General features: G+C 34.6%; 1 protein-coding gene across 1 annotated transcript in view; it reads left to right on the top strand.

The window, feature by feature from the left end:
• GABRA4 (gamma-aminobutyric acid type A receptor subunit alpha4) overlaps positions 1–4,089 on the top strand; it is a 72,400-nt gene extending 68,311 nt beyond the window's left edge. The window contains exon 9 of the mRNA XM_059671943.1: positions 934–4,089. Within this exon, the coding sequence (XP_059527926.1) occupies positions 934–1,464 (531 nt within the window). The 3' untranslated portion in view covers positions 1,465–4,089. The remainder of the gene's footprint in view (positions 1–933) is intronic.
• The last annotated feature ends 6,889 nt before the right edge of the window (positions 4,090–10,978 follow it).

The following is a 10,978-nucleotide window of genomic DNA, read 5'->3' on the forward strand; positions in this document are numbered from 1 at the left end:
ATTTGAACTTAGATATTTATGCAATGGTGATCCTGTTTATATGTCTAATACAACATTTTATTTAAAAATCTGGTTTTCTTTTGTTTTTGCATTATTGATTATAGTAAAAACTAAAATGCATTAGGATTTCTGGATTTATAATGTTGTGTATGATTGCTTATAGAAGACTACTAGTATGAAAATAAATTCCAGGGACTTAGAAATGAAAGCTTTTAGATTTTTTTAAAGAATGGCATGCACATGTGGATGGTTATTATTATTGTGATTCTATGCACAAGAATAAGTAAAGTTCTTCCTGTTTATAAAGCAAACTACACAAAACTCACTGAAATGTACACAACATATCCCAGAATATTATTTACAATAAAACTGAACAAATAAGTTGTACTGCCATCATCCTGAATCCTTAAAGTCAAATATAACTCTAGTTTATGCTCATAAAAGCCTAATCTTCTTTTTATAGATTTAAATCCTAATTATTTATAGGAATGGATAACAATTTTTTTTTAATATATCTTATTGATTTTTTACAGAGAGGAAGGGAGAGAGATAGAGAGTTAGAAATATCGATGAGAGAGAAACATCGATCAGCTGCATCCTGCACATCTCCTACTGGGGATGTGCCCGCAACCCAGGTACATGCCCTTGACTGGAATCGAACCTGGGACCTTTTAGTCTGCAGGCCGACGCTCTATCCACTGAGCCAAACCGGTTTCGGCAGGAATGGATAACAATTTCAAAAAAGAAAATTTTTGATTCAGTTTCAGATATGTACACATTCTTTTTGGTAAGCCTTTATATCAAGCTGATTATAGCATATTAATAAAGGTCTATTTTATGGAAACAACTAGTTCTAATGATTTGATCCATTTAAATTTTGTATAAATCTATATAAAATGACATACCAATGTAATTTTGATTATATCTTTTCAGAACACAAATGCCAATCTGAACATGAGGAAAAGAACAAATGTTTTGGTTCAGTCTGAATCTGACGTTGGCATCAGAACCGAGGTAGGAAACCATTCGAGCAGATCTTCCATGATTGTTCAAGCAGCTTCTGAGGCCACATCTCAGACTTACTTAGCTTCCAGTCCAAACCCATTCAGCCATGCAAATGCCGCTGAAACTATATCTGCTGCAAGAGCACTACCATCTGCTTCCTCTACTCCTAGCAGAACTGGGTATGTGCCCCCTCAAGCTTCAGCAGGACCTGCTTTTACCCACCATGTGTTTGGATCAAGACTGGGGCGAATTAAGACAACAGTTAATACCATAGGGGCTTCTGGGAAGTTGTCAGCCACTCCTCCTCCTTCTGCCCCACCACCTCCTGGATCTGGCACAAGTAAAATAGACAAGTATGCCCGCATTCTCTTTCCAGTAACATTTGGGGCATTTAACATGGTCTATTGGGTTGTTTATTTATCCAAGGACACTATGGAGAAGTCAGAAAGTCTACTGTAATTTTTTTTTTTTTGCTATAGAAGTTTCCTAAAATATGATGAACTTGAATGCAGAATGTCTTTTTAAATGTTTTTAAAGATAAACAATTGTTCTTTACTAAAATAAAAATCCTATGTAATTTTCCCACTTAAAAAAATTCAAGCCAGTTATTGGGAGAGTTAATTAATTCCTCAGTGAAAAGAAAGTGAGCCAATTTTCATTTCAGAAAAATGATTTAAATAGAATCAATTCAGCATTCAAATTAGACAGAATACAGACTATCTTGGAAAGTTGGGACGAGAGAAATAGGGCTCTTAGAAATATGTGGTGCATATTTATGCATTGAAATTTGAAAACGGACTATGACATTTTTTTAATATACACTATGAATATCAACCAACCACCCTAAATTTCCCAGTGGCACTGCCCTTAATCAGAATTGTTTATCAGATATTATATGCCGTGACCTTTGGAGATCCTCTTACCTAGTTTCTGCAAGAAAAGGAGTTTTCCTGTTAAATTAAACATTTTTAAAAGGAAAATGGAACTAAACAAATACTGACCAATGGAGTGAAACCTCTGCTGCATCAAAAAGAAATACAGAGACCAGGGAAAATACATGCCCTGTCATATGTTGACGAAACAGGACTTAACAGTTGACTTGGAAATTTGTGCTTTGAGCCAAAGTTTAACTCATTGTATTAATTCTTTTGATAGTAGTTCATTCAGTTCTGTACTCCTTCAATGTGTGTTTATTCAGAGCCTACTGTGTCCCAGGCACTATGCTAGACATTGTCTCTCTAGGAAAGCTCCTTCACCTTTGCCTACAATATTACTTAAATAGAATAGTCAACGCATGCTAATGCACCATAAACTAGCAGAAACCAGTGCATTCTTTAATGAAGATACATGATCTAGAATCTGAAAACATATTCAAAATATTTGTCTCCTACACTGATAGAACAGGTATATTGTTCACATAGCCACTTTGGAGATAAGTACACATGAGTACTTCAGCAATTGACATCAAAATATGATGAAAATGTGGTACAGATTTTTCTGTACCTGAAAATCACTGTGCGCCTGAAAGTAGCAATCTGGGCACTGTAAGACCTTATGGATTACCGGTCTGAAATTTGATCAGTATCACATAATAGAATTTGATCAGAATCACAGAATCATCAAAATTAGGAACTCAACACAAGGGCTTTTTAGATGTTTTTCCCAACATAGATTTGGTGAAATGTATTAGCTGGTGAAATGCTAAACTTCTTGGAGGTTTCTGTGTCCGTAGTTCTGTATTTCAGGACAATTTCATGTTCATCTGGAGGGGAAGCTCTGTATAGTTTCATAACTACGGTGAGATGTTTAGAATTAAAAGAGCAATAGCACAGGAATGGGGTACAGAAAAAACTCTAGCCCAAGGGTAGGATGCCACTGACTCTGTTATGCACTTTATCAGGATGTTCATGTACTGACTTTGCTTTTTCATTAGGTAGGCTTAACAAGTTAATTGAATTTCTGGCAGCTGTCTTATGCTGCTAAATCTAGGTCCAATTTTTTGTGTTGTATTGCTTCCAAATTTTTATTTTATACTACTCTGTCTCCCTAACCTAGTTTTTGTGAATGAATGTGTTCTGCATGTTTGAGGGAACATTTGAAAAGAAATGGCCACTTTGAAAACAGGATCTCTTATTTTTTTTTATAAAAGAAATTATATTAATTTGTATTAGTTTTTCAGTTATTGCATTGCCTTCGAGTAACTTTGTATGAGACCTGTAACATGTGCAAATGCCAAATATTAATTGTGAGTTGTGTTGGAGAATTCCTTACTGGTTATTTCTTTAGATATTTAAAATAATCAACAGTTTGAAGGCTGAAATATGCTTTAGAAATCACCCAATCTAAATCCCTTATTTACAAATTGAGGCCAGTAATATGAGGCCCAGTAAAATTTGTATAAATGTATATACTTAATAAAGAGTTCTTGTACACAAAACTTATCAAACATTATTTCATGAATGTAAATAGATTGCTAGCCTTGAGGACAATGCTTGAAATTATAGGAAGCTATGATTGTTCATTTTTCTAATGAAATGACCTTATTTCTTTGCTGAGAAACTTACTCCTTGCTTATCTATTAGTTTCTTCTTAAGAAGTATTTAATTGGCCTCCCTTTTAAAGAATAAATTCTTCTCCTATAAATTTTATAGATGGTTAATGGATAAAAATAAATGATTTTAGATTTCTAGAGCAGAGATCCAAGTGAACTCATAGTATTTTTCTTACTTTTGCACATAAAGAACATTTTAAATAAAGTGGCCATATAAAGAGAAAGGGCAAAATTAACCAAGAATTCTTAATTGTTAATTTGAATAATATATCGATCAGAAAGTCTAATTATTAGTACAAAAAGGAATTATTTCATATGCAAACAATGTTAATAATAATAATGCATAATTTGCTTTTCCCTAACTGAATTCCATCAAATTAATTCAAGGCTAATTTGTTGTTGTTGTTAATCCCCACCTGAGGATATTTTTTCCATTCCTTTTTGAGAGAGAATGGAAGGGATAGAGGAAGAGGGAGAGAGAGAAAGAGAAATTTCGACATGAGAGAGACACATGGACTGGTTGCCTCTGAAAGTGCCCGGATGGGGGCTGGGGAGGTGGGGGGTGGTGGAGGGTGGGGAGTGAACTGGAAACCAAGGTAAGTGCCCTTGACCAGGAATCGAATAGGAGACACTTCATTGTGCAGGCCGACACTCTAACCACTGACACAATGGCTAGGGCAAGGCTAATTTTTTTTTTGGGGGGGGGGGGGCAAGGGGGTCATCGTTTCTATCTTTCTAATAACTCAGAGCTACATTAAATGTAACACTTGTGAAGAACCAGTCACTTTTCACCATTAGAAAATCTCATTAGTCATATGAGACCCAACGTCCTGGCAATTTGTGAAGAATAATAATTCTGGCTGAGAATAGTGCCCTTGTATGTCTCTATTTTTTATATAAAATTCAGAATTGTTTTATTCAGTACCAATACCTATATCCTAGCTTTCAACACCAAATTGGACAATAAATGCTACATAATTACTTCCAATTTCCTCCAAGCATGATCAAGTATTGATTTACATGATCAATCCACAGTTAAAAATGACTTGCATTTGTTCAAATACAGAATATATGAATAATGTGTATTTAAAATTGGACCTCACCGATCTTAAATTAGAGTAGGCAGAGAGTAGATGCGCCTTCTTTTACAGAAGGGAATGAATCATAGAGAATTTGGTGACAAAGATAAAAAGCATAAGGCTGGAATGAACTTTAAAAGGTCATTTTTCAATCACCTCTCCTTAGCAGTGACTGTGTTTCAAGCAATACATAAAACTTGTGGTTTATTTTATCAATGAATTGGCAATTCTGTCTGACCTAGGAAAAAGTTCCTACCCTCCACTCCCCTGTTTCCCAGTGTCCCCTCTTCTAGATTTGTGAATAACCTCTAGTGGAAAAGTACCAAGCAGAGAAACGGACGACTTGACTCCAAGTTCTGGCTCTGCCTACTCTATTGTGCTTTTAGATATGTCATTTAAACTCTCTAAGTTTATTTTCTATTTACAAAAAGAAGGTGAAATTAAAAAATATGCTAAGGTTTCTTTCCATTTTAATATTCTCTGGTTCTCAGATAGACTAAATACAAGCATAGTTTTGGAATAGATACACTCAATACTTTGTGCCATAAATATATATTTATGGGGGAGAAGGAATTGATTTTAGTTCATTGCTTAATTACTTTTAGCTCATGACTTGGGCCTTATCTTAATATTAACATTTCTTTATCCTTTTAAAAATATATTTTATTGATTTTTTACAAACAGGAAGGGAGAGAGATAGGGAGTTTGAAACATCGATGAGAGAGAAACATCGATCAGCTGCCTCCTGCACACATCCCACTGGGGATGTGCCCGCAACCAAGGTACATGCCCTTGACCGGAATTGAACCCGGGACCCCTCAGTCCGCAGGCTGACGCTCTATCCACTGAGCCAAACCGGTCAGGGCATCATTTCCTTATCTTAAAAGAAATAAATCTCCCCATTTAGATTATATATTTTCTTCCCTGTGGAAGATTATATTCTATAAAGACTGAAGAATTTTGGTTATTTCTCTTGTCTGGGTTTTTATTCATCTGAATTAAATGATTTCCAACTGTATGTAATGTTGGATACTGTGCTGATTTTTAGATGTACACGGATAAACAAAACTGGTTCCTTTCCTTACAGGTGGTCCCAGTCTGGTAGCAATGACATATGTGTAGACAAAGAACCATAAGTGCTACAGTAGTATAGAATAGAGCTGAGACTCGGGTAATATGAGTGAGCACTCACCTTGGGCACAAAAATAAATTTGAAACCAGACAAAGGGTTCCTGTTGCCCATCAAATAAGTAGAGACAAGGCTGAATTTTTGCGGCGCGTTTACTAATCAGATAGCCAGCAATCTGAGAGAGTGGCAGGTGTACAGCCTGAAAAGACCACTCTGACATTTCATCTCAAGTCAGCCCTTATATATGGGTAGTTGGAGGGAAAATTTCTAAAGTTAGTTCCCAGGGTCTGTCCTCTTTCATTTTCCTTGCGAAGACTCGCCCTGGAAAAGATTAGCCCGGAACACTGTCTCCCTTCAGATAGGTCCTGTCCTTGATCGGGATTTTCTTTTGAGTGACAGGCTCATCTGGGCTCCGTGGCTGCCTTATCTCCAGGGCCTGTTCTGCTTGCAATACACCCTCCAGTTTCCCAAGAGTCTGTAAGAAAATCTCTTCGTACTGAGTAGCTATTAAACAACTGTGATTCTATTTCTATTATGTGCCCCTCCCCTATCAATATGAGGGTGCCAAAACCCCAATAAGCAGATAAACAATATTTTGAAAGAATATTTAGCCCTGGCCAATGTGGCTCAGTTGGTTGAGCGTTGTCCCATGCACCAAAATGTCACCAGCTCATTCCTGGTCAGGGCACATGCCCTGGTTGTGGGCTCGATTCCCAGTAGGGGCCATGCAGGAGACAGCCTATCGATGTTTCTCTCTTTCTCCCTTTCCTTTCCTCTCTCTCTAAAAAAATCAAAAACATATTTAAAAAAATAGTATTTAAAAAAATCAAAATTCATGGGTGAATCAAATACCTAAATTTTATATAGAAATGAGATCAGTATTAATTATATTTTCTTTTGCAACGGACTCTAATATTACTTGGCATGGCACTGATATACAGGGTAGAAAAAAGATACATGCAATTTTATAACTTAATTGATAGGGATGGCAGGGAAGCCTTCACAGAGATATTACTGATATTTATAGAATAATTTGGGATCCTAGCCCCTCTGTGTACTCCTACAAATAGACAAACAACAAATGCACCATTTTAGCACCACCTGAGGCATGAAAAGAGATGTATAGATTTGGAACTTAGAGGGGAACTCCAACTATAAATAGTTCAGGGTAATGGGGGGGGGGGTAGGGAAGTGAATGCAGGGAAGTGATAGTTGTTGATGTTGGAAGTACCTGTGGGGCCGGATTAGATATAGTTTTGTGTAAATTACTAAAACGTTTGGATTTGATTTCAGTTTAATGGCAATCTATTGAAATTCTTGCTGGATAATAAGATGACAATGAACATACTATGCTTCAGTTTTAGATAAATCACCTGGTTGCTGTATGAACTATGGAATGATGGGCCATGAGTCTAGAGGTATTGCAAGAGTTGAGATGTTTCATTCTTCTTTTCTCTCTCAATTATTATTTGCCTTCCATTTGTTTTATTTAAAATATCAATGACTTCATTGTTATTTGTAAAAATGATACATGATTGTTAAAAATAATATATGTATTGCAGAAATTAAAAGACAATCTCAAATCTCACCACCAAAAATTTACTATTTTATAAATCTCTCTCCAGATATTTTTTTGTATAGATTTATTTGTATAGAATATTAGAATGGTACATTGAATAAAAGGCAGAATTTTATAATTTAGGAGCCCAATATCCCATATATGAAAGTTGTTGCTAAATAATTAAAAACTTAAATTTACCTTTACCTCAATTTAAGATAAAAATACTGGAGTAGCCCTAGCCGGTTTGGCTTAGAGCAGTGGTTCTCAACCTTGGCTGCACATTAGAATCACCTGAGAATCTTTTTAAAATCCTGATTTCTGGGCCCCACCCTCCGGAAATTCTGTTTCTTTGTTATGGGGTGGGGCCACAGCATTAGTAACAAAGAAATAGAATTTCCGGAGGATGAGGCCCAGAAATCAGGATTTTAAAAAGATTCCCAGGTGATTCTAATGTGCAGCCAAGGTTGAGAACCACTGGCTTAGTGTATAGAGCGTCGGCCTGCGGACTGAAGGGTCCAGGGTTCGATTCTGGTCAAGGGCACATGCCAGGGTTTCGGGCTCAGTCCCCAGTAGGGGGTGTGCAGGAAGCAGCCAATCAATGATTCCCTCTCATCATTGATGTTTCTTTCTCTCTTCCTCTCCCTTCTTCTCTGAAGTCAATAAAAATATATTTTAAAAAATACTGGAGTAAACTGAAGAGATTGTTGAAATTTAGTGTTTAATCAAAGCAAGTCATTTTGGGGACTCTTTTTATCCCAGATTTCAATCTTTATTTCAAGCAAGTTTTATCCTATTATGTGTCTAAATAATTTTTTTCTTTCGGAATGCTAATTATGTTAAATCCCTTTTGTCTCTATAGCTATTTATAATAGCCATATTTGTATTTTTAGATTTGTAGTTCACTTGTGTCAACCATAACCCAAGTGAGTTTTCAGTTGTGTTTATGCTCTGTTGCAACCTCTAACGTAATTTTCAACTTCATTATGGTTTCATTTTTCCGCCCATTGCTTTCTTGGTCTGTGCTATTTCATTTTTTCCATTTATTTCTGCTGTTTTTATAACCTCTTTATTGAAATTATATATTTTTGTTTCTCGCCATTAATGAGATATGTCTATAATTTATTTGAGACTATAGTGAACTATTTATATACATATTCCTCTGATGAAAAATTTTCTTTGGTATGAACTTTATCTTTTTTTTCATTGTGTTTTTGTCTCCTTTGCCTATATTCTGGTCTGGTTTCTTTCTATTAATCACTGAATGAAGCCAGCTATTTACTGAATGAACTATGGTGTGGGAAAATGAATTAGATCAGCCCACAACAGCAACTTAAATTTCAGGATTTAAGCCCACCTCCTCAGATCTGTTTTATCTATTTTTGACATTCAGGTGGTCTATGTTGCTCACAGGGTAACACTCTCTCAGTTTTACTTTCTCAGTGTTGTTAGTGGTCTAGTGATTATTGCCTTTTCTTCCATTTTCTCACTGTAATGCTTGTGATGCAGCAGGCTCTTCACAACTACCAAAAATAGTTTATTAGCAATTTTTTTCTCTACCCCATATTCTACCAGTGGGAATACATAACTGCAATTCTATGAAGAGAGATTCTGTTCTTCTCCTGACTGTTCATGCTTCATCTCATGATTTCAAACAGTCTTTGGAGGATGTCGAAGACAATGACACTTACTGAAATCTGTATCTTATCCAAGTTAGGTGCCAGCCAAGTTCCTTTTTCCTATTAGTGCAAATGGCTCCTTATTTGAAAGCTATTTATCATAGTTTGTTGTCAGTTACTTATAATTTCAGGCATGGTTTTCATTTTGTTTTCCCCAAGTTTTCATTATATTGTTGGAGGGATTTCATAGGAGATGAGAGAATTATAAATGCGTTCATTTCACCATTTTAAACTAAATCACCATCTATCATTTGTATTTCATTTGGATCAGGGGTTGACTAGAGTATCTTTTACTGGTATCCTTTATTGACAACCAGAGCTACATGATTTTCCCTTCTGTATATCAGGTGTCATTGGAATCCAGTATTAAAGCGGGATTAAATAAGTGAAAACATAGTCAATAAGAAACACTTCCCTTTGGGGGGAAAGAAAATAAATAATATTTATAGAAAATATATATTATTTTAGTTAACCTTTCACTGACATATTCTTTTCAGTCTTTTGTATTTGTGAATAATAGTCTGCATTTCATCTTTGCAGATGTTTGCTAATATAGTGGAGCATGTTTGTTGTCATTTTATTGATTATATATACTGTTTCCTATTCAAATATACAATAAATCAGAGCTTCAATCTTTAAGATACGTACAAATTATTCTTGAGGTTAGTTTTTATTATTTTAAGGGAGTTTCACTGGAAAATAAATCAAAATCCAATTTTCATGAAAAGTCATATGCTGTATGCTATAAGACAATGAATGGCCATAGTAAACAAGAGGTTAAACTTTCAACTGGTTTATCCTCAACAATAAAATTTTCTGAAGAATTTACACTAATAATATTGAGAACTGAAGAAGGAATAAAAAGAAAGCATTCTGTTTGGGTTTTCATTTGGAGTGTTGCACATACTGAGAAATAAAAGGATATATGCCTACCCTCTGAATAATTTTAAATTGTTTAATTGAAAATGTTCTTTATTACAAAAGTAGAGAACCATAACAATGCTTATTTTGTCATATCATGAAAGCTAAGCTTGTTATATTTTGAGCTGTATTATTCTTGCTCAATCAGAATAGCAAATAATAAAGTGTGGAATTTAAAACAGTAAAAATTTTGGTAATCAAGATATTTTATTTTATAGAAATACCGTTTTGTGTTGTTTCTTTTTATAAAATACACATTCCTTAATTTTATAGCAATCACATTTAAGCCCCTGAAATTTATGACTTTATTCTGTGTAAGAGTATTACCTTGCTACATTATAGTGAAGACAACATAGTCATTATAATTTTGCTTTTGCAAATTTGTTTTTAAAAGAGGAATATTATCAAATGTCATTTTAATATTTTAAAATAATTCTTCAGTAAATCATTTTTTAATGTCTCTTTAAGCAAACTTCTCTTGGTTCTCAAGAGAAGCTTGGTTCTCAAGACAAGCTTACTATAAGTAATAAGCTAGCTTATTACTCATAGTAATAAACTGTCTTTGCTTCTTAAAATAAAATGCATACCTGAGCATAGCACTGTGGAATAATTCAGTGTTCAATTTCTCACTGGAGAATGAGTATTTAAAATAATAAGGATTTAAATTGACATAAAATTTGCTCATAGATACTTATATTTTAAGATGTGTTGGAGCTAAACTCTGGAATCATTAAAATTAAACATAGCTAATATTTTTTTCTATTTAAATTTAAAACAATAAACAAACTTATTTGGAATATTTTATGTTTATGAATTTTTTAATAAGTATCCTTCCTTTAAATTGGTCATAGTATCATTTGAGACATGATATTTCACCTAGAAGCCCAGCTCCTATCATGAATATCCCTAGTTTTCACTCATCTCTAATTTCCTGAATAACCAATATCACTAGAGTATAGTTTTGCCAGCTTTTTATGGCTGGAAAAAAATTTTTGTGGGTGAAATGGATAAACAAAAGTTATAGGACCCATGAAATATGATTTGGCACAATGAAAA

This window comes from Myotis daubentonii, chromosome 1 (assembly GCF_963259705.1).
Source record: "Myotis daubentonii chromosome 1, mMyoDau2.1, whole genome shotgun sequence".
NCBI classification, from domain to species: domain Eukaryota; kingdom Metazoa; phylum Chordata; class Mammalia; order Chiroptera; family Vespertilionidae; genus Myotis; species Myotis daubentonii.